We start from the raw sequence: 24,196 nt of genomic DNA, 5'->3' as shown, positions 1-24,196 counted from the left end.
TTCTGTGATCGCGGCCAAGTTGGGTATGAACCGACCACAGTAAGTGGCCATGCCTAGGAAGCTGCGCACTTCGGTGGGGTTCCTTGGAGTGCTGGCCGCCTTGATCGCTTCCGCTTTCTTGGGGTCTACCTTCAGACCTTCCCGCGTGAAGACATACCCAAAAAAGTCAATGGACTCCTGGTAGAAGGAGCATTTTGCCCGATGCAAGGTTAGACCACTGTCTGCGAGTCTTTGAAGGGTTGCTCTCAGATTGGTGTGATGTTCTTCTAGGGTCGCGGAGTACACCAAGATATCATCGCTGAGGTTGATCACCCCCTTCAGTCCCGATAGTACTTCACGAATGGCATTTTGGAAGACCTCCGCCGCTGAGGATACGCCGAAGCTGAGTCAGGTATAGCGTCGCAACCCCACGTGGGTCGAAAAGGTGGTGATGTACCTGCTGGTTGGTTCTAATTCAAGCTGGTGGTAGCCTGAGTTTAGGTCTAACTTTGAAAACCATTTCGCCCCGTTTAGGTCCGCGACTATATCATCCATGGTGGGGGTGATGTGCCGTTCTCGTTTGACTGCAGTGTTGGGCAGTCTCATGTCCACACATAGTCGGATCGCCCCTGGTTGTTTTGGTTTTGGTGCGACTACCAACGGGGAAACCCAGGGTGTCGGGCCCGACACCTTCTCAATTACTCCCAGATCTTCGAGCTTCCGGAGCTCCTCCTCGACCTGTGGCCTTAGGTTGAAGGGCACCCTCCGGTGTCGGAGTGCCATGGGTCTGACTGACGTGTCTATGTGCAATTTGAATTTTCGCCCCTTTAGTTTTCCTAGACCCTTGAATAGCTCCGGGAAGTCCTTTAGCATGAAGTCCGCGTGCGCCTGATGCACTTCATTGGCGAAGAACACTAGGCCAAGGTCCTCTGCCGTGTGGCAGCTCAGAAGCGTACCTTTCTTTCCCTCAGTGATGTGGAACTTGGTTTCAGTGGAGTACTCGCCGTTAACTACCGTTGTTTGGATCACCCCTCTTAGCGGGAGTGGTTCTGTGCCCCCGTAAGTATAGATCCTTGCTGCGGAGGGCGTCAAGATGGGTTTTGGAGACATCTTCTCATATTGGTCTGAATCCATGACATTCACGGATGCCCCCGTGTCTATCAGGGCTTTGACTTCGGTGCCATCTACTGCAATGGAGCACATGGGCGGCGGCCTTCTTCTTGTGGACGCTCTGCTCACGTAGGAGACGACATACACCTCGTCATCTTCGTCATCCTCATACCTCGGCCGTCTTTCCTGGGCCTGATGGTCTGGAGGAGGCGGTTCGTGGTCGAGGGACAGCTGTCGGATGCGCTGCATCGCTGCCCTAGCACGCGGACCGGCTGACCGGAATTTTCCTCCCCGACAGACAGCCGCAAAGTGGTTCATGCGCCCGCATTTGAGGCACGTCTTTCCTTTCGCGCCACATGTGGCAGTGGTTGGGTGATCCGCTCCGCAATATCCTCACTGGTTTCCTCTCGGCGGGGCGTTTCGTGGTCGCGCTGGCGGGAATCTTCCTTGTATTGCGTCGACCCTTTCTTCCTTGATCGGCGTTGTCTTCACGGTAGGTGGGGCAATCACCGGCGTGCGTAACTCTGCTTCCATCTCCTCCGCCCTGGCGTCAGACAGCTCGTGCGACCTGGCTAGGATTAGTATCTCATCAAGCGATATGTTCGGTTGTCTGAGGATTAGCTTTCTTAGCAGTTTTGACCTGCACCCCACAATGATCTGGTCCCTTATTTCCTCCCGGGGGTTGGTGAACGGGCACGTGCTTGCAAGCCGGCGAAGCCGGGCATAGTACATGTCGACTGACTCCGAGTCGGTCTGCCAAGCTCGTTTGAATTTAAACTTCTCAAAATCATTATTGATTTGGGGGTCAAAGTGTGCGTTTAAGGCTGCGACCGCAGCATCGTAGTCGTGATCAAGTCCTGTGTTGGGGAGTGACTCAAATAGGTCGTAAATTTCGGGCCCCCCATACAATATGAGGAGTGATCTCTTCACAGTTCTGTCCGTTTCCCTTGTGCCTTTAAAATAGAGGTTGAGCCTCCCGACCCACGCTTTCCATCTCTGCGCCGCCGTAGCTGGGTCCGCCGTCTCGCTGAAGTGAGGGATGGGTGCTGCGCCGGAGTGAAGGTGGGTGGGCGCCGCTTGCTGGGTGGCTCCTGCCTGAGCCTGGGCCTGTGGTTGGGGTGCGGGCATCACTGGTGGTAGCTGGACAGCCGGAGGTGCGTTTTGACCTGCCCCGTCTTGGGCCGCCCCTGTCGCTATGACTGACATTGTGTGGCTGACTGTGTCTCCTCCAGGACTCTACTGGTATCGTGCCGCTGTGTGGTGACACTGTTTTCTAGTTACTTTACTTGTCTTTTAATTGGGTTTTTTTTTTTTTTTTTTTTGAGTTGTGAGTAGCCACTTGGTCTTCCCAGTGCTTGTTGGTGGCAAGAGCTGCTGGGCAAGGTGAGAGGTGCTCGTCCCCCTCGACAGGGTTGATTTTATTTCATTTTTTTTATTTATTTTTTTGTGTTGCAGGCCGGTAACACGGAGAACTTGAGAGGCCTGGAGGCCAATTGGAGTAGCCAATGCTTTATTACTTCCCTCCGGGAGCCGGCAGTGTCGACAGGCGCTCCAAGCGATGACGCTGTGGCCTGGTAGGAGGCGAGGCCGGGGGGGAGAAACGCCGCCTTCAGCGCGCAGAGCACGCGCCTGCTTTCGAGGGGGCTGGGGCTGAGATAGGCCTCGCCGGGCCACGTGGTGCAGCCGCGGGTGGAGCTCCTGCTCCGCGACGGTCGGAGGGCTCTTCCCAGGGCGCACGCCTCCGCGCCAGCAGGGGGGAAAGGACACGCTGGGGTGTCGCGCAGGCGGGGCCGATGAAGAGACTCACCCGCCGGATCCTCCAACAGCTCGCCGACTCCCCACGAGCTCCGCCGGCTGAAGGCGCTCCCTCGCGGGAGAAGCGTGGGCGGGCCTCGGGAGTCGGGGATGGCACAGCAACGCGGGTGGGCACCGCAGCTGGATGCAGGCGACGCGGTGCCACAGGATGCTGCGGGGCACGCGTGGCGGTAGGCCGGCCGCGTCGCCAATGTGGCGCTGCAACAAAGGCCCAGCACGTGGGTAAGTGGACACTTAAATAACTGCACAGACACTGGCTAACAGTTAGCCGGAAAGACCCCGAGCGGTCTTCTGCATCTTTATTTATATCCCCGGCGCGAGCCCGCCCCGGAGTGTGCGTGCGTGCGTGGAGGCAAAGGGATACAAAGTATGAGAGAGCCCGAGTGGCTCTCTACACGGACCTCCAACATTAAAGTGAGCCTGACACAGATCAAGTGAACAGTCACAGGGCTGTGCCTGTACCCACAGTGCGACCCTCCCTGCCTGCTGCCATCCGTCAGAGAGGAGCTCAGTAGCGGCACCAGCAAACAGGAACACACGGCACTTCAAGTTCACCCTAAGGCCCACAGCATTAGTAAAGTTGTTGCGGCCTTTCTTCAGCGCCCCCTTGCGGAGGCTTGCACACCACACCCTGGCCAGCAACCCGTCTGCCCTGCACCCACACAGAAATGGACCCTTAGCGTGAGGCCGACTGCCAGGGCCTCCCAGGCAAAAGAGGAAGCACAACTGACTTCAGTGAAAGTTGAAACACTTGCCTGAAAAGGATGAAGGGGAGAGGTGATGTGTTTGTTCTGACCAGCCTCCCATAGACCGCACCTGCATCTTCACTCCAGCCGAGCGTCAGCCAAGCCTGGTACGGTCGGGAGAAAATAGCACAGCAGTGCCACCTTGTGGCCATCAGTGTTATCTGCGTCATGGTGATCCGAGCAGCCCAAAATGAAACAAACGGCCTGCAAAACTGAGGAAAGCTGCTGTGGTCGCGCTTCATGAGGCTAGGTTTGAAACGCCAGGCCGCCCTACTGCCACTCCCTGAGCAAAGTAAAGACTGATAGCGCCCCTCCATACTTTGCCTGCAACATTGACTGAACCGTGGTGGCCAATTAGCTAAACTGCACTAAGGCCCACGTACACTGTTGCCAGCAGCTGTGACTGAGCACTGCACCCCGAGAATTACCTAAGAATGTCGCCAGCATGTCGGGGTGAAACAAGCCCCCAGTGAGGCACGGTATGCATCAGCACACACTAAGGAAAGGCTGTGGAGTCCAGAGCTAAACAGGCAAAGGAGCAATAGAGACCCCGAGCCTACCAAGACAAGTGACTCTAACTGAGCCAGACTCTGCATCACCAGAGCCCAGAGGGGTGCATATCCCAAGGAGAGCATTGTGGCAGGCCACCACTGCAGGAGAGAGGAAGCAGGTGTACAGGGAGCTAGCCAACAGCACCCTCACTGACACAAAGCAAGAGCCTTTCAACAGAGACTAGTGATGCTTGCAAGTTCTGCTGCCACTGCCGGCAGCCAGAGTTTGGTTTCCCCTGTGAAGGCTTGCTGGGAACTGTCCCAAGAGAAGAGACCACACAACGAGGAAGAAACGTCCCCGAGAACAAAAGTTAGCTGCTCCCTGTCTCGCAGACATTGCTGCAAAAGACGCATCGCCACACACTGAAGGAAAAAAAAGCCAGACAGTGACACCCACTGCATTAAGAAAGAAAGTGCACAGCCACCTCTGCAAGAAAGAGAGGCATGGACGCCAAGCGCCAGTAGAGGACGCCGCAAAAGATCAAGAGCGCGACGTTTGAGGTGCGCGACACATGCACACAGGAGCCCGACGACACGGACATGCGCCCAGGAGAAAGAGGACTCTCCACAGAGAAGCACTGCTGAACGCAGTACAGAGAGCGAACACATCTCTACTGCACCGAGGTTGAAGAGGAGACCACAGCACCAAGCAAGTGCACAGCAGCACAGGGACAGCTGCTACCGTTCCAGGAGTGACAGACCATAGAGAATGTGCAGCCAGCGCATCCAGAGAAGCAAACAAAGGGCGCAGTCAGATGCGCACCAAAAGAGAAGCCGACCTGCCAGACGGTCGCAGTGAAGAAGCTAACCTGCCAGACGTTCGAAACGAAGAAGCACTGCTAGAGGGAGATCCCCTACATCTCCACTGCCTCAGCAAAGTCCCGCAGTGGGCAGAAGGAAACGCAGTGTCCTCCCTCGCACTGCTTCAGGACGGAGTCAGCAGTGACCCATGACAGGCAAGAGAGGAGTCGCACACTCCATGTGGCAGGCCGTCACAGCAACAGGAGCTCCGCCAGCATGGCGACATGTGACCGGACGTTACGGTGCATAGCGAACAAGGAGCCCGTAACGTAAAGTGACCAGTCCGGACAAGCGCACCGGAAGAAAAGAAGAAGCAGCTGCCACGACGGTGCACCCCAGAGGCACAAGCACAATGCCCTTGAGCAAGGAGACCCAGATCACCACACAACCCCTGAGGAGGGGGTGGTGCAATCGGAAGTCCCCATGAAGCACATGCAAGTCCTACTGACAGGACAGAAGCACATGCAAGTCCTACTGACAGGACAGGCCTGTAACAGGCCCGCAAAAAAGGAAGGAAGAACAGTGGCACCACGCCACAGGGCAGACAACCACCACAGGCGTGCAAGATGCAACGGAGAAGAGCGACTGGACCAAGGACTCACACCAGCACTGAGGAAGGTGTTTCATCCACACAAGCCAACCACCGGGGTGCAGAGACGTCACTGGAGACAGCTCCGCGGGAGGACCTACCGTAAGCCGCTAGCAAGCGTGATCTGCGTCCTGGCCCCATGCTGCGCAGTTCGACTGTCCTCTCACCTGTCACCGGCTGCTCAGAATCGATAGCACCACACCTCGCAGTGGCCCTGCCTGAAGACAACGGAGCAGTGCCACGGAGTCCATCAAGTCCTCCTCACTCCCCAAGGTCACCCAGACAGAAGATCGCTGCCTGTTTGCCCACTGAAGAAAACCAACTTTATGTTATCACCATCCAGGTGCATCATCGCCAAGGAGCATCGCACCACCCGAGGGAATCCACACACATGTCCCAAACAACCGGAGGTCAAAGAGGCGAACCACCCAGGAACCTTCTGTGCACTTTAGTCGACCTACAGCCTGCCAGAGTCGAGCACACCCGGCCATTGGAAGATCTGCTCTTGGGGACTACACAAGACTTAGTCGTGGCCCTGTTGGGAGTTCTGCAGCGACCCCTAGGCGTGCCCTACGCAATGGCCCGCACAGCCCATGCAGTCAGGTGGCAGTCCAGGGGACAAGGGCCTCAACGGAGTTCCTGTGCAAAGGGAGTCCGAGTAGGAGAGATGTGTCGGCCGCAGCTCCACGCCAGGCGCAGGAAACACGAAGGTCATGGCGGAAGGCTGGTCACCCACAAGATTGTCAGAGGAAGGCGCAGAACCCGAGTCCGGACGGCGAGGACGCCCAGATGGAAACACCACCACCGGAGGCTACATCAGCGACTTGGCTGTGAGTCCGTTGGCAGTTCCCCAGCGACGCCTCCACGCGGCTCCCACGATGCCCTGCACGGTCCACACGGTCCCATGGCAGCCTGCAGGAAAGCCCTCCAAGAGGCTCCAGTGAGAGAGGAGTCCGAGCGAGGGACAGAGGCAAATCGGACGTCACTCAGAAGTCAGGAGAAAGGTAGACCATCGAGCACGCCACCTCCAAAAGAAGGCCTCGCTCCCAGAGATCGTCTCCAACAGCTGCAGGCTCTGCCATCCACCGAGCCCTGAGAGATCTCCCAGTGTGGATTCCACCTCAGCTCCAGATGCACCAGCACTGAAACTCTGTACATGAACTTTCAACACCGTGAGACCAGGGCAGATGAAAGCATCCTGACCACGCGGTCCAAAGCGCCAGCGCTGCCTGGATGACATCCTGAAGAGACTCATTTGGTGTTGTATATTGTTTATTTGTTTTCTTACAGGTTGGACTTTTGTTTGTTCTTTTTATTAAAGTTTGGGAGGAATGTAGTATCCGGCTGGATACATTCTAGTGTTCCACCAGGATGTGACATACACTCTACACCCACCCACCAAAGGCGTCACCAGTCAAGTGACCCTGATAATAAAAGGGGCCTGGCGCACGTGCCCTGGGCCAGTTTACGGTATTATACAGCTAGTTGTCCGTGTCCCTTACTACCGTCATGAGGGCCTGAGGCCCAACACTACAAGCCTGTAAACGCCCACCAGACGCAGGGTTTTTTAAAACCACGATCAGCGCGTCTGCCCAGCGGAGGTTATAAAAGCCAACCCTTCTGTGACACCATTGCCCAACACTTCAAGAGTGAAGTCGACCATATTTATAACCTATTTAACCATTCCAACAATGTGATTTCAAAAGTGGCTAACAGCACTGTACACTGCATTGAGGATAATGATATCTCACTGGCCTCGTTAACCACCATTACCCCAGTTTCGGAATTGCAGATTGACAATCTGATCCAGACGGGAAACAACGTTTACAACGCAACTTTTACAACGCACTACCATTACAACAAAACTTTTACAACGCAAAAACTATTACAACGCATACTTTTACAATGCATGTTTTTACATCGCAGATACTTTTACAACGCATACCATTACAACGTAAGTATTGGTAAGTATATAATAATATTTAAAATGTTATAGTTTTGGGTTTTTGGGTAAAGGGGTATTTTTAGGGTTCGGGGTCAGTTTTGGGTTTTTGGGTTAAGGGATATTTTTAGGGTTCAGGGTCAGTTTTGGGTTTTTGGGTAAAGGGGTATTTGTCATGACCCCAGTGCTTAGTCCTACATTCGGCAAGGTCAAGAAACGAAATTGCAAAGACTCGAGATCATTCAATAAATACCCACACAAGGTGCGGCAAGTCCCTACCTGGAAGACCACTCTGAAAACCTTTCTCAGGGTGTTGAGTCTGTCTTCATTTGCTCCCACTATGCCATTGCGCGAAAACAAAAGTTCTCGCTCTAGTCTTCTGGAGCGCGAGACCAGTAACATCTATTCAGCGCATGCGCGCTCTGGTAACTGCGCACTTCAACTGAATAGATCGACGGAGAGAGCAGCGTTTCCTCAGAGCGCATGATTTTGGATGCGTATCTTCAGAGTTCAGAGCAGCAATTTTCTAGGAAAGTATTCAGAGCTATTTCTTGTGTAATCCACTTTGCATGTGGTAATTTGTTTCTTTCATGAATTCGTCTTCAGAGTCGTTGCCTTCAGAGAATTTTCTTCTGTCAAGTTTGAGAGTTGAGAATAAATTGAGATGAGTATTCTTTTGGAGGAACACCTTCTGTGAAGAGAGGGTTTCCATTCTTCAGAACCAAGTAAGGAATTCCGTTACCAATAAAATATAGCGCCACCTCGGCATTCAGCGAGGAGCCACCTATTGTGACTGTTTCAAAAGGCGCTTCGCAAAATTAACAAGACTGTAAGTGACTGTTCAAAGAATTTGTTTTCAAGATAATTTGTTCTTCTAAGCACTTATAAGACTTGGAGTCTATTTCAGAGACTATTCTAGTTCATGTGAGAACAGTTTCCTAAAACTGCTCAAGGTCTAATTCCACGAAAGATTATAAGACACAATATTTTCCAATATCTTCAGTTCTTGAGCGGGAGCCGAAGCTCTTTACAACTGATCAAAAACTCGCTCAGGCAAACGTTAGAGAGGGGCTAATTTCATTGGTGATTAAGGTAATGAGAAAAATATCTAAAGGTTATACAGTGTCAGAGTTACTAGTTTTAGAACAGAGTTATATTATTGTTTTCGTTGCAGGTATTGCCAGGAGAAATAACATTGAAGAAAGACGAGTTCTGGTCGGTACCATCACCAGTGAAGTCTCTCTTGTTTGTCTTCCACTTCCCCTTTCCCCCCTGGTTGAATTCAGGAGACAAGTGTTTTTAATCACTGTCGTCTGTGTTTGGTCAGGGGGTGTAGGGGGCTACGTCTGTTCCTGGGGAGGTCGCATTTGGTGATCTGACAGATTGAAGTGCCCAGAAAGCCTCTTTCTGAGGTGCACAGACCTCTTCCCGAGCAGACATGGCTGAAGGCTTAGATTTAAAGGCATTAGCCACAGTTCTTGATAGTATGCAAAAACAATTAAATAATTCATTGGAAGACAATAAAAATCTCAGAGCAGAGATAGAAAGGACTAGTCAAGAAAATTTACAAATAAAATTAAAATTAGATGAATTGTTAGAAGTAGGTCCAAGTTTTAAGCCTTCAACAAGTCAAATTAGTAGCTCATCTTCCTCTGATATCTCTACCCAAGTAATTCATGCAGTCTCGCCCATCATTCCATTGGCCTCTCCCGAGAGATTTAGCGGGGACCCCCAGAAAGCTCAAATGTTTCTCACACAATGTTCTCTACACTTTTTGTGTAGGCCAGTAATATTTGCTAAGGATCAATCAAAGGTGGCTTTCATTCTGTCGTATCTGACTGGTGACGCAGCTGCGTGGTCTATGTCTCTAGTCACAAAGGACGACCCCATTTTGTACAGGTTTGAAGAATTTAAGGTGGAGTTTTTGAGAATCTTTGATAGACGTTCAGCGTCACAAGCTACAGACAATGAATTACTGGATCTAAAACAAGGCAATAGAGATTTGGTGGCATATCTAGCCCAATTCAATAAATTGATTGTTGAAACTCAATGGCCGGAGGCTAAGAGAGCTGCCATCTTTTATCGAGGTTTAAAAGATGAACTTAAAGACGCTCTAGCGCAAATTCCAAAAAGACCCACAGAAGTTTCCGAGCTTATTGATTTGGTATTGCAAATGGATCATAGACTCCACGAACGTAAGAGTGAAAAGAGAAGAGATTTTCGTTTTCCTCCACCTCGATTCGATCGTATGAAAACTGAGAGTCAAAAGGCAAACGAAAGTTCTCAGTCAGAGGAGCCCATGCAAATTGGGTCGATAAGAGGACCTTTATCCAAAGAAGAAAAAGAGAGAAGAAGAGCGGGACAATTGTGTTTGTATTGTGGATTATCGGGCCATTTTGTAAAAGATTGTCCAAAGAAGCCTAAGATGTCACAGCAGGTAAAAGATCGGCTTCACCTGTAGTCGGAGCTGCACAGGTGGAAGCAGAACCAAAGTCAGCTTCAAGTCCTCAACAGATAATTAATACTCTTCAATCATCTGCTCCTCATTTAGTAGTCTCATTCACTATCGAGTTTCGAAATCACAAGCTCAGTGAGGTCACCGTGATGATTGATTCAGGAGCAACGGGCAATTTTTGTGACATTAAGTATGCTCAACGGATTGGAATTCAATTCATACGGAAGAAATTAGTAGAGTCTGTGAGAGCAGTAGACGGAACTAATTTATCATCTGGCCCAATCACTCATGAGACAGAGAATATTCAATTAACTGGGTTGAAGGGTCACACAGAAACTTTAATTTTCAATCTCATTGATGCTCCACAGTTTCAGCTTATATTAGGTCTTCCGTGGTTAACTGAGCACAATCCACGCATTGATTGGGAGAAGAGAACAGTCTGTATGGATTCAATTTTTTGTAAAGAAAATTGTTTTTGTGATTCCCCTTCGATAGAGGAAGACTCCCCAGCGCGAAAGTTGGCCGATCATCCAGCTCTGATTTGTTCAATTGAAACCCAAGAGATTCCGACGGAATATCGAGATCTATCTGCAGTTTTTGATAAGAGAGAGGCAGAGAAACTTCCTCCGCATCGTCCTTACGATTGCAAAATCGAAATTGAACCGGGAGCAGTGCTTCCATGTAGCCGCATCTATGCATTAACAGAAGATGAGAACACGTATTTAAAGACATATCTGGAGCAATATTTAGAGAATGGATTCATTCGTCCATCCAAGTCACCCGTTTCTTCACCTTTATTTTTCATCCCAAAAAAGAATGGTGAATTGAGAACCTGTATTGATTATAGAGCACTCAATCAAGTGACAGTAAAAAATAGATATCCCCTACCTCTCATTTCAGTGCTCCTGGACCAAGTAAAAGATGCCAAAATTTACACTAAACTAGATTTGCGTGGGGCATATCATTTGATTAGAATTGCTGCTGGTGATGAATGGAAAACTGCTTTTTGAACACGACATGGATTGTTCGAGTATCAAGTGATGCCATACGGTTTATGTAATGCCCCAGCAGCTTTTCAACATTTTGTAAACGATATCCTGCGAGAATTTCTGGACAGAATTGCTGTGGTTTACATTGATGACATTTTAATCTTTTCAAAAAATGTAAATGAACACATTTCCCATGTCAGATCGATTTTAATTCGATTACTTGAAAATCATCTTTTTGTAAAATTGGAGAAATGCGCCTTCCATGTGGATGAAGTGGAGTTTCTTGGATTTGTGTTGTCTCCCAAAGGAGTCAGCATGGATATTTCCAAAGTCAAGGCAGTGCAAGATTGGCCATCCCCTTCGTGTGTGAAAGAAATTCAGAGTTTTATTGGTTTCTCCAATTTTTATCGGAGATTCATTCCAGATTTCTCTCATAAGGTTAGTCCCATCACGCGTCTATTGAGAAAAGGAGTCAGGTTTGAGTGGAATGAGGAAGCGGAATCAGCCTTCCAATTTTTAAAGAGATCTTTCACCCAGGCTCCAATTCTGTTGCATCCCAGACCTGAAGAACCATTTTTTGTGGAGGCTGACGCCTCAGATGTGGCTATAGGAGGGATTTTATCTCAACGCCATCCCAATACAGGACAGTTGCACCCAGTGGCCTTTTATTCACGGAAATTAACTCCTCCAGAATGTAACTATTCCATCTCAGATAAAGAATTGTTAGCTGTTAAGGCGGCCTTTCTTGAATGGAGGCATTATCTACTTGGCGCAACTCACAAGGTTACTGTATATACAGATCACCGTAATCTACAATTCTTAAAATCAGCAAGAACCTTGACAGCACGTCAGCTTCGCTGGTCTTTGTTTTTCGCAGATTACAATTTTGTTATCACATTCAGACCAGGCACTAGTAATGTAAAGGCAGATGCGCTTTCCAGAATCAATTCCAATTCCAGAGATGTCAATCCAAAAGATCAACCGATAATTCCTGAAGAGAAGATAGTTGCAATCTCCATTACGACCGATTTCTCAGAAGGGATTCAGAAGGCTCTATCTTCTGAAGAGATGAAAATGTGGTCCGAAGAAGATTCTGTTAGAGAAATCCGGAAAGGGTTGCCTTACCATCAGAATAGTTTATACCTTCCCACGAAGGAATTACAGGAAAAAGCCTTGAGATCTTGCCATGATGGAACCTTAGCTGGTCACAAGGGAATTCAGAAAACCACAGAGTTGATTGAGAGAAATTTTTGGTGGCCGGAGATGAGATCACAGATACGACAGTATGTTACCACCTGCGAGCGATGCTTGAGAGGCAAATCTGATCGAAGGGCTCCTCTGGGACAGTTAATGCCTTTGCCCAACCCCCCTCATCCTTGGCATACGGTGTCCATGGATCTCATTGTGGATCTTCCAGTTAGTCAAGGGTTGAATACCATATTAGTGATGGTGGACACTTTCTCTAAAATGGCCCATTTTGTAGCCTTAAAAAGTATCCCTTCAGCTTCCCAGTTAGCTCAAATATTTACTCAGCATATTGTCAGACTGCATGGCGTTCCACAAGTCATAGTAACAGATCGAGGGTCACAATTTGTTTCCCACTTTTGGAAAGCCTTCACCAAAAGATTGGGAATAGATGCTCGTTTCTCAACCAGTTTCCATCCAGAAACTGATGGGCAAACCGAGAGAGTCAATCAAGAGCTCGAACAATATTTACGACTTTATTTAATGAATCAAGAGGAGGGATGGTCGGATTTAGTTTGGTCAGCTGAATTTGCCTACAATAATGCACAACACTCCTCTACCGGTTTTTCCCCCTTTTATTTGAACTATGGAAGACATCCTAGTTTGACTCTAAGTAGGGAAGAGGCACCAGTCCCAGCAGTTGAGAGTTTTGTAGAAAAGATGCATGAATCTATAAGTCAAGCCAAAGTCAATATCGAAAAGGCCAAGAAAAGTTATAAGGCACAAGCTGATAAAAAGAGAAGAAAAAATTCTCCCTTTAGAGCAGGAGATACGGTTTGGCTATCTACCAAACACCTTAGGTTAAAAGAGAATCGCAAGTTTCAACCAAGATTCATCGGACCATTTAAGGTAGTTAAAATGATCAATCCTGTCTCAGTAAAAATTCACCTGCCATCATACTTGAGAGTTCACCCAGTCTTTCATGTATCTTTGATAAAGAAAAGTCCACAGCACTTAAGAATGCAATCCACACCAAAACCTGTAGAAGTAGATTCCGTAGATGAGTTTGAGGTACATAAAATTCTAGATTCAAAAATCAGAAAAGGTAAATTACACTATTTGATCAGTTGGAAGGGTTTTGGCTCGGAAGAGAACTCTTGGGAGCCATTTGACAATGTTCATGCTCCTAGACTTGTGCGAGAATTTCATCAGTCAAATCCATACAAGCCAAGAATGAAGGGACGCCTTTTGGTGGGGAGTACTGTCATGACCCCAGTGCTTAGTCCTACATTCGGCAAGGTCAAGAAACGAAATTGCAAAGACTCGAGATCATTCAATAAATACCCACACAAGGTGCGGCAAGTCCCTACCTGGAAGACCACTCTGAAAACCTTTCTCAGGGTGTTGAGTCTGTCTTCATTTGCTCCCACTATGCCATTGCGCGAAAACAAAAGTTCTCGCTCTAGTCTTCTGGAGCGCGAGACCAGTAACATCTATTCAGCGCATGCGCGCTCTGGTAACTGCGCACTTCAACTGAATAGATCGACGGAGAGAGCAGCGTTTCCTCAGAGCGCATGATTTTGGATGCGTATCTTCAGAGTTCAGAGCAGCAATTTTCTAGGAAAGTATTCAGAGCTATTTCTTGTGTAATCCACTTTGCATGTGGTAATTTGTTTCTTTCATGAATTCGTCTTCAGAGTCGTTGCCTTCAGAGAATTTTCTTCTGTCAAGTTTGAGAGTTGAGAATAAATTGAGATGAGTATTCTTTTGGAGGAACACCTTCTGTGAAGAGAGGGTTTCCATTCTTCAGAACCAAGTAAGGAATTCCGTTACCAATAAAATATAGCGCCACCTCGGCATTCAGCGAGGAGCCACCTATTGTGACTGTTTCAAAAGGCGCTTCGCAAAATTAACAAGACTGTAAGTGACTGTTCAAAGAATTTGTTTTCAAGATAATTTGTTCTTCTAAGCACTTATAAGACTTGGAGTCTATTTCAGAGACTATTCTAGTTCATGTGAGAACAGTTTCCTAAAACTGCTCAAGGTCTAATTCCACGAAAGATTATAAGACACAATATTTTCCAATATCTTCAGTTCTTGAGCGGGAGCCGAAGCTCTTTATAACTGATCAAAAACTCGCTCAGGCAAACGTTAGAGAGGGGCTAATTTCATTGGTGATTAAGGTAATGAGAAAAATATCTAAAGGTTATACAGTGTCAGAGTTACTAGTTTTAGAACAGAGTTATATTATTGTTTTCGTTGCAGGTATTGCCAGGAGAAATAACATTGAAGAAAGACGAGTTCTGGTCGGTACCATCACCAGTGAAGTCTCTCTTGTTTGTCTTCCACTTCCCCTTTCCCCCCTGGTTGAATTCAGGAGACGAGTGTTTTTAATCACTGTCGTCTGTGTTTGGTCAGGGGGTGTAGGGGGCTACATCTGTTCCTGGGGAGGTCGCATTTGGTGATCTGACAGTATTTTTAGGGTTCAGGGTCAGTTTTGGGTTTTTGGGTAAAGGGATATTTTTAGGGTTCAGGGTCAGTTTTGGGTTTTTGGGTAAAGGGGTATTTTTAGGGTTCAGGGTCAGTTTTGGGTTTTTGGGTAAAAGGATATTTTTAGGGTTCAGGGTCAGTTTTGAGTTTTTGGGTAAAGGGGTATTTTTAGGGTTCAGGGTCAGTTTGGGGTTTTTGGGTAAAGGGGTATTTTTAGGGTTCAGGGTCAGTTTTTGGTTTTTGGGTAAAGGGGTATTTTTAGGGTTCAGGGTCAGTTTTTGGTTTTTGGGTAAAGGGGTATTTTTAGGGTTCAGGGTCAGTTTTTGGTTTTTGGGTAAAGGGGTATTTTTAGGGTTCAGGGTCAGTTTTGGGTTTTTGGGTAAAGGGGTATTTTTAGGGTTCAGGGTCAGTTTTTAGTTTTTGGGTAAAGGGGTATTTTTAGGGTTCAGGGTCAGTTTTTAGTTTTTGGGTAAAGGTTTTTTTTTAGGGTTCAGGGTCAGTTTTGGGTTTTTGGGGTACATGGGTATTTTTAGGGTTCAGGGTCAGTTTTTAGTTTTTGGGTAAAGGGTTTTTTTAGGGTTCAGGGTCAGTTTTGGGTTTTTGGGGTACAGGGGTACAGAGTAAAAATAAAGTAAATTTAAATTTACATTAAATTAATTTAATGAAAAAAATTAAATTATATTATATTATTTTTAATTAATTTTCAAAAAAAAATTATTATATACTTACCAATACTTACATTGTAATGGTATGCGTTGTAAAAGTATCTGCGTTGTAAAAACATGCGTTGTAAATGTATGCGTTGTAAACGTTTTTGCGTTGTAAAAATTTCGTTGTAATGGTAGTGCGTTGTAAAAGTTGCGTTGTAACGTCATACATCCGATCCAGACCACCAAACCTGGATCCCCAGATGATCCTTGCCTCCCTTCAGTGCTTAAGTCAATCCTGAAACCAATAGCCATGGTATTGAAAAACATCTTCTATTCCATGGTTAATACAGGAATCTTTCCTACTCTCCGGAAGAATGCAGCATTGTCAATAAATGATAGTCAGCATGTCAAAAAAAGTTTTTTAAAAATAGAATGCAGAAGTTATAAGTTATTTAAAACCTTTGAATGCATTGTGGGCAGATTGTCTTCACCATTTGAGGTTCTGTTGTTAATCCGGCAGGCTGGCTGCACTGTTTACAATTAAACTCCGAAAAGACAGAGGTGATCCTCCTGTGAAATAATCCTAATTTCTGATCAACTGCTAGCTAGCCATCAATAATGAGCATGCTTCCCTTGCTGACTCCCAAAACCAAGACTCATGGGGTAATTCTAGATGACAACCTAAATCTAAGCAAGCAAATTAATGCAGTCTTATCGTCCTTTTATGATACTCTCAGAATCCTAAAGAAAATTCTAAACTTTCTCCCCCTTAACTCTAGGAAGAACGTGATTTCCACATCAATTCTCTCTAAATTAGATTACTGTAATGGTTTATATATCAGTCTTCAGGCACAATATATCAACAAACTTCAGGTTCTGCAGAACTCTGCTGCTAGGCTACTTCTTGGCCTTCCCAAACATCATTCAGTCTCCTGAACCATCAAAGATCTTCAATGGTTGACTGTTAGGAATCGGGCTAGCATTTCTGAGTCAAGCCGTTTCTTGATACGTTCCCAATAGAAATTTCAGACCAATGAGAGCCTACAAACCTAACACTTTCAGATACAAATAAACCAAATGGGGAGGAAGCAGCTTTCTTGCAGGAGCAACCAAACAATGGAATCTCCTGTCTGCATACATTAGATTGTGTGCCTCACTTCAGATGTTTAGAAAGCTCCTTAAAACCTGGCTTTTCAACCAGTAATTTCCTCCTTTCTCACTTATGCTCTTTACCTAGGCTAGCGCCAAGACACCCTCAGGTATACGCTGCGCTCTATAAATTTTTTAACATAACATAACAACCTATGACTGCACCATGATGCGACACACAACAGGCATAATCATGTCTCACCCCGACATAACACCACTGTGGCTGAGTACTTCTTTTGCTTCTACATATAGCATCTGCCTCAGGGAGCACCGCTGACGATGCAGGATTGCGGGAAAAGCAGGTGCATTTTACATACGTTTAAGTTGTTACTAACTGGGAGGGTAATCGGACTGGGGGGTTGGGAGTATCATGTTTCTGGTGATCATCTACTCGGGTAGGATGTTCCGTCTTGTTTTGCTGGAGTTTTACAATGTGTATTAATGCTTCTATGGATGCCTACGATTTTGTCCATTCTCCTTCAACTGTTCACTATGCGAAAGATCCCCCACCGGGTGTGTTGTGTACCGAGCAACTGTTTAAAATAAAGATTTATATTAAAAAATGTATAAAAAAAGCTGTGTTACATGCCTAAGTTCTTAGATTGCAAATCACTAGCTGGATAGCCTGATCCTGTGAAAATATTGGAAAATTAGCCCATACGTGATGCGGTGTCCTGTTTTACCTTTCCAGCACAATATTTTGCAAGCATCATGGTGATCGTGGGACTGTCTGTTGTAGTCACAGTCCTGGTACTTCAGTTTCACCATCATGATCCTCAAGCAGGAAAAATGCCAAGATGGGTAAGTGGCCAAAACAAGCATGGCTTCACTTTATAACCTCTCTCAATTTTATGTTTTAATGATGGCTAAAAATATAAAATTCCTAGAAATGCAGTCAAAATTGTTGGGTGCTACTGTGTTGCAGCTTAAGCAATATTACACTGATTCTGACGAGTGTGGGTCATGTGATTCCTTTTAATGTTGTATCAAATGTAAGATGATTTTCTTCAATTTCCTATTACCTGTGGAGAATTTCCTATTACCTGTGGAGAAGTTCCTACAAGAGGGTAGGTTATTTTAATTTATTTTTTGACAATCAATTTACTCTTTGTAACCTGTTAAATATAAAAAATCATGTTGTTACTATCCACTTGCTCAAATGCATTAGCTGGGACGAGTAGGGCATGCTGCTTACTTTTTGCTCTGAGTGAGTAGGAAGGAAGACTGCCTTACCAGGTTGTGATCTTCACAGAGCAAAGGTCAGGAAGACGACACTTTCTGAGACAAGTTTCAGAGGGCCACATTCCTAATGAAGTTGGCACTGAGATGCTTCTTCTGAGCCCTGCTTCAGTGGGCTAAAAAAGGGGGTGGTGATGGACGGAGCATCTGAACCAATCAAACACTCACACCCAGTCAACAGATCTGGGTTTAATCCAGCACCATTCTTTAGCCCACTCTGCCACCCCAGTTCAGACAATGGGTGCAGCGCAGCATTCAGTAACTGTTTGACCCATGAAGAGGCTTGAGCTTTGAGCTGCTTAGCACCTACTTGTAATCAGAAAGTTCCGCTATATTGGGATGTTTGAACCCTACTATGACCAATTCAGGAGTGAAAATGCTCTGACAAGCTAGGTGGGACTTGAGGCGTCTAGATGACAGTCGCACTCTAAGAGTGCTCCGGACATCTCTGTCATCCGTCTCGAATCCCGACACATGCGGCTGTCATCCGAGTCTCCTACCTGCTCGTAGGGCTCCTCTGGACGGAGTATTATCCGCTGATCTGTCCGGACTACAGTTCGGGACTTCGTGGGCCCTACTGGAATCCGGCTCCTTTGAGGCCCTGGGGCCCCAACATGGCGGATGTCACTGCGAACCGAGAGTGAACGTGGCACACTCCATCCGGGGGCACCGGTCGACGCTGCATCTCCCGGTCTCTTGATGCCCCTATGGACCATAGCCCGGTGTTATAGTCACAAGTTGTCCTTGTTTCTTTAAGGACAACTTGTCAGTTCCGCGCGCCTGCCCTCGTGCGCTATTGTCATTTGCCAAGTCACTCATCCTGGAGCTCTCGTTCGAACCCTGCTGCTCTGTTGGTTTGGCAGTTACGGCGGGGATACCAGGATGAGTGGTTGTGGGTTGTGCTACATATCACGTATGTAACCAATAAAGGTTTTCAAACTAAACCTTCGTTCAAGGATCCTCATTTCAACACAAGAACCCTCTTTCAACATTTGCCGACGATACTGAGGAAAGAACCTTCTCTTGCCACCTATTTTACCACAGGAAATCGGAAACCAAAGAACTTACAAGGTAAATCATTTCTTAATTTTGAGCTTCGCATTTAAAAATCCTGGTATCTGTCGTGTCGTAGGTAGGCCTACAACTACAGTAAAGGAGACCACACGTGTGTATGCTTAGTAGTCAGTCAACTGCCTGCCACGCCCAGGGTCATGGGCTATTTATTAACAATTTAATGTGCGCTCCGTCCCTACGTCGGGCGGAGCCATTAGACCTACGCTTACAGGGGGGGGAATGGACAAAGCACATTAGCGCTGCTCGTGGGCCAGGGTGGTCGCGCCCACTTTGCACAACATTACATTCCTCCTTTACCCTAAAGAAAAACAAATAAACAACTTGGCATAATGCAACAGTGTCTCTGCTTACAGTCTCTGAGGTCTATAAATGCAAAAGGAACAGTCTTACTTATGAGGTGGTTGCAGCGCAACTCAAGTTCTCTCAGCGTCCGCAGCAGGCCACGAAATCTTTGTACTTCTGGGATGGTTTCGGGCAGGGGCGCAAGTTATACCTGCTTTGGCTGCGCTCACCCGACTGGGTGGGAGTCAGTTCTTCAGAGTCTCTGGCTGCACCATCTCCAGGGTGGCTGAATGCCACCTGCGGCTCCTGTTCATCCCTGACTTGTACAGTGGCGTCTCTTTGCGGAGTCTCTTCCTCCTCGGGGGTATCTTCTCCTTCTGTTTCTCGTGGGCTTCGGGTCAGCCCTGGGAGATGCTCAGCTGGATCTGGGAATTCGTCATCTTCCCTATGCAACAGTCTCTTGAAAAACGTCACGTTTCTTGTGACAGTCTCTCTCCCTTTCACTGCGGTGATCATGGTGCCATTTACGCCGGTGACAATCCAGGGATGTATCTCAAACGGGAGACGGAACTTCCCTCCTGGGTGACGATTTTTCACTAGCACCCGGTCGCCCACCTGAATGGGGCTGTCTGCAGCTCTCCTCCGTCTTGAGGCTTCCTTGTTAGCCTTGGTTCGCTGTTCCATGGATCGGTTGCTCGGGGTTGGAGCTGAGGCCCATCTGGGATGGTGTGGGAGAGTATCCACCACTGCTCTGTTGAAACACAGGCGGCTTGGAGGCACCCCCGTGGTGCAGTGAGGGGTCAGTCTGTACTCTCGTAAAAACTGGAAGAGGGCTAGTTCTAAGTTTTGGCCATCTGCCATAGCAATTTGGATTGTCTTATTCAGAGTCCTCATCAGTCTCTCGACTTCGCCATTGGCTTGGGGCCATCTTGGGGTTATTTTCCGATGTTTGATGCGGTGTGATTGTAGATATTCTGCCAGATCTCCGCCATTGAAAGGAGGTCCGTTGTCAGTGCGTAATTCTCCTATTAGGCCATGGGTCGCAATGATTTTCTCTAGCTTTGGAATCACCTCGGAGGCTGCGGTGGAGGGTAGAATTTCGATTTCGGGGTACCTTGAGTAGTCATCCACCACTATAAACATGTACTTCCCGCCTGGGAGGCTACCGAAATCTGTGCTGGCTCGTGTCCATGGGGCGGTCGGCCCTTCTTCTGTGATTACCGGTGCCGGGGGATTGGGCAGGCTGGTCACTATGCATACTGGGCATCGTTGGATGACGTCTTCTACCTTCTTGTCCAGCCCCGGGAACCAGAGCTTGGTTCTGATGCGATTTTTCGACTTCACAGTGCCCTCGTGAGCTCCATGGGCTAGGAGGACTGCTTGTTGGGTGAGGCTCTCAGGTAGAACTAGGCGGGGGCCTCACAGGAGGCATCCTTCTGGCGAGATGGATAGTTCGCTCTGGACTTGGTACAGCGCTCGTAGTGTGGCTTGAGCTTCTGGGGTGCGGAACGACGCCGGGCTTTGTAGTGGCTTCCAGTTCCCTGATTGAATGGCCTGGATGGCGATTTGTAGGCAGTCGTCGTCCTTGGTGGCTCGTGTAACGTCCTCAAGGGAGATGGGTAATGGCCTTGAACGCTCCACTATCATTCTCACATATTCTTCGGTGGCGTCGGCCTCTGCAGCTTCTGTCTCAGTGGCTGGGCGGGCATGCCGCGACAGATAGTCGGCGGGGTTTCTGGAGCCTGGTCGATACTCCACAGTGAATTGGTATTCTTGGAACTGGAGTACCCATTTCTCGATGCGTGGAGGAGGACGTGAGGAGGACCCTTGGAACAGTGGGAGGAGTGGTTTGTGGTCTGTGATTACCACAAATGGATGTCCGTACACGTAGATATGGAAGTGGCGGCACCCCCATAGAATAGCGATGGCCTCTCTTTCGATTTGCGAATATCTTTGTTCCGTTGCTGTGAGGGTCCTGCTTGCGTACGCGACGGGTGCCCATTCTCCACAGGGTTGCTGCTGGGCCAGGACCGCGCCGAGGCCGGTTGGACTCGCATCCACTACAAGCTGTGACTCGTATTGAGGGTTGAAGTAGGCTAGGGTCGTGTCTGCTGAGAGTGCCGCTTTGGTTTTCTGGAAGGCCTCTTGCTGTTCTTGTCCCCACTCCCAGGTGGCTGTGGCCTTAGTGAGGTCGCGAAGGGGGCCGGTGAGATCAGACAGGTCTTTAATGAAGCGCCCGCGGTATGTTACCATCCCTAGGAAACTGCGGACGGCAGTCACTGATGTTGGAGCGGGGGCATCATGGATGTCTTTTACTTTGTCCGGGTCTGGCCCAACGCCTTGGTCGGAGAACCGGTACCCGAAAAAGCTGATGTCCTTCCGGAGGAACTCGCACTTCTCCCTGTGAAGGGTCAGACCTCTCTCCTGTAGCCTGGTGAAGACGGCCTGGAGGCGTCGGATGTGTTCGTCGAGCGTCGCCGCGTGGACTAAGATATCGTCGCTCACGTTCACCACGCCGTCTAGGCCTTGCAGGACATTTTGAATGATGTTCTGGAATACTTCGGCCGCGCTGGATATCCCGAAGTTGAGTCTAGTGTATCTCCACAGGCCTGCGTGGGTAGAGAAAGTGGTTATCGGGCGGGAGTCTGGGTGTAGAGGGATCTGGTGATATCCGGACCTCAGGTCCATCTTCGAGAACCACTTCGAACCTGACAGCTCACCGATGATGTCGTCTATGGTTGGTATCAGATGGCGTTCTCTCTTGATCGCGAGGTTCGGGATGCGCATATCCACGCAGATCCGCACCGCGTCAGGTTGTTTCGGTTTCTTGGCCACTACGATGGGTGACACCCATGGACTCGGTCCGCTGACTCGCTCTATGATTCCGGCTCTCTCTAGCACACGTAGTTCTGCTTCCACTTTGGGTCGTAGGTGGAACGCTATGCGCCGGTGTCTGAGGGCCACTGGAGCGACCGAGCGATCTATGTGGAGGCGGACGGCGGGTCCTCTCAAGCAGTCGATCCCATCGAACAGTGACGTATGTTGTAATACGAGATGGTCGAGGCTGTGGGCTTGGACCGTGAGGGCGAAGTGGATCAGCCTGAGGTCTTGAGCGGTCCGGCAGCCGAGCAGGAATCCGGACCCTTCTTGTGACACGTAGATTTTGGTGTGTACGTGATGGGAGTCGTGTGAGATTGTTGTCCGGAACACTCCGCAGAGGCGGAGGGGTCGACTGGTGCCGTAGGCATACACTTGAACTCTCGTGAGATGGAGTGCTGGCGGTTCGTTTAATGTCCGGTACACGCTGGCTGCCATCAGGTTGATCGTTGCCCCGGTGTCGATGAGGGCTGCTAATGCTTGATCCTGTATATCCACCGTGCACATAGGTTCTGCGGACGGTGTTGCCGCTAGTGTGTTGAGCATTCGTACCACGTGGACTGACGCTGCGTCCGCTTCGTCGTCGTCCATGTCACTGTTGGTGGCGGTACCTGGCGTTGGCTCTATCTGTCTCACTCTTCGGGGTAGGCCACTGGGGTTCTTCCTCTGTGAGGATAAACACACGCTCGCGAAATGATTGGCTTTACCGCAGGCGCTGCAGATTTTTCCTTGCGCTGGGCACGCTCCGCTGTGGGGGGTTGTCCCTCCGCACCACATGCAGGGGCGGTCGTGAGATGACTGAGCGGGGCTTTGCCGAGGTCTTCGGGATGGTTTCGTGCGTGTGTCAGTGCCATTTGTTTTGATGGAGCACACTGGTTCAACTTTGACTGCGACCGTTGGTTTTGGCTCCATGTGAGCTGCTCGAGCTTTCGATAGTTCTTTAGACCGTCCGAGCGCTAGGATGTCGCACATGGGCATGTTGTCTGTCTCTAGGACTCTTTCGCGTAGTTTCGAGGAGGCGCAGCCTTGTATAAATTTGGCGCGGATCTCGTCGTCCACATCCGGCAGGGTGCACTTGCTGGCTAACTTCTTGAGTCTCGCATAGAAGACATCAACGGACTCCTCTGGGAGCTGGCGGGCTTGGCGGAGCAAGAATCGTTCATAATCCGCGCTGGCGAAAGGTTCAAAGTACTCTGTTATGGCGTCGCGTAGCGTGGTGTAGTTCCGGGGTGAGCCGCCTTCCACCACGTCTTTCATGATGTCGTGGATAGCTTCTCCTCCTAGGTGCAGAAGCATTGCGCGCCGCCGTTCAACTGCGATGTCCGCCGCCACAAAGTAGTTCTCCAGGCGTTCCACCCACTTCTTCCATCGGGCAGCTTGGGAGGGAGGTGTGCCCGTGACCGTGAAGGGTTCCAGTGGTGGCACGGCGGCCATGGCCATCGGGGAAGGCGGGAGGTGCTGACGGCCAGGAGATACCCAGACACCAGGGGGCTATGGGCCCTGAGATACGCTGGTGGCAGCTGCAGGCAATTCTAGGTGAAAACGGCAGGAAATGGCAGCGTTGCACGCGAAATACGTGGGAAATGGCAGGCTATCCCCACGCGAGATGTGTGTGAAATGGCAGGCGGGCCGCAACGTTGCACGCGGGAAGCGTGAGGGATGGCGCGGGAAGCGCGCTGCGGGCCCGGCAGGCCGCGAGATGTCAGGCCGGAAGCAGGCAAGTGCCGGAGCACGGCTGGGCATCGGAGATGGGGGCTCGTCCCCGAGGCAGCGCGGCGGGCCACTTGAAAGCGCACAGGCAGGGAGCACGCACCTGGGGGCTGCGAGGCCGGTCTTGCCGAGACGAAGGCGGCGGGGCTGCTTGCTGACAGGTAGGATGACCGCAGCACTGCCCGCAGGCTGCCGTAGCTAGGCAGGGTGGCAGGGCGTCCGGGTGCCGGGTCCTCGTGGTTGGGCCTCTACACGGCGAGGCACGGTGTTGCGTGCAGGGTGGCTGTGAGAGCTCCGCTGGGGCTGTTGTAAGGCAGAAGGATAGCGGGCACAGCAGGGACTCGCCCTGAGAGGAAGGGCAGAGCGCGGCACCCGGTGGGGTGGCGAGACCACCCTCGTCGCCAGTGTCGTGTCGTAGGTAGGCCTACAACTACAGTAAAGGAGACCACACGTGTGTATGCTTAGTGGTCAGTCAACTGCCTGCCACGCCCAGGGTCATGGGCTATTTATTAACAATTTAACGTGCGCTCCGTCCCTACGTCGGGCGGAGCCATTAGACCTAC

At 49.3% G+C, this 24,196-nt stretch overlaps 1 protein-coding gene across 1 annotated transcript in view; it reads left to right on the top strand.

Annotated features, from left to right (window-relative positions):
* The window catches only part of LOC144819772 (neuronal acetylcholine receptor subunit alpha-7-like), an 892,484-nt gene that overhangs the window by 789,188 nt on the left and 79,100 nt on the right, over positions 1-24,196 (top strand). Inside the window, exon 10 of the mRNA XM_078677526.1 lies at positions 17,143-17,252. Within this exon, the coding sequence (XP_078533652.1) occupies positions 17,143-17,252 (110 nt within the window). The remainder of the gene's footprint in view (positions 1-17,142; positions 17,253-24,196) is intronic.

Source organism: Lissotriton helveticus, chromosome 2_1 (genome assembly GCF_964261635.1).
Source record: "Lissotriton helveticus chromosome 2_1, aLisHel1.1, whole genome shotgun sequence".
Taxonomy (NCBI): domain Eukaryota; kingdom Metazoa; phylum Chordata; class Amphibia; order Caudata; family Salamandridae; genus Lissotriton; species Lissotriton helveticus.
The sequence above is the reverse complement of the archived record's forward strand: the minus strand, read 5'-3'. Positions and strand labels throughout refer to the sequence as shown.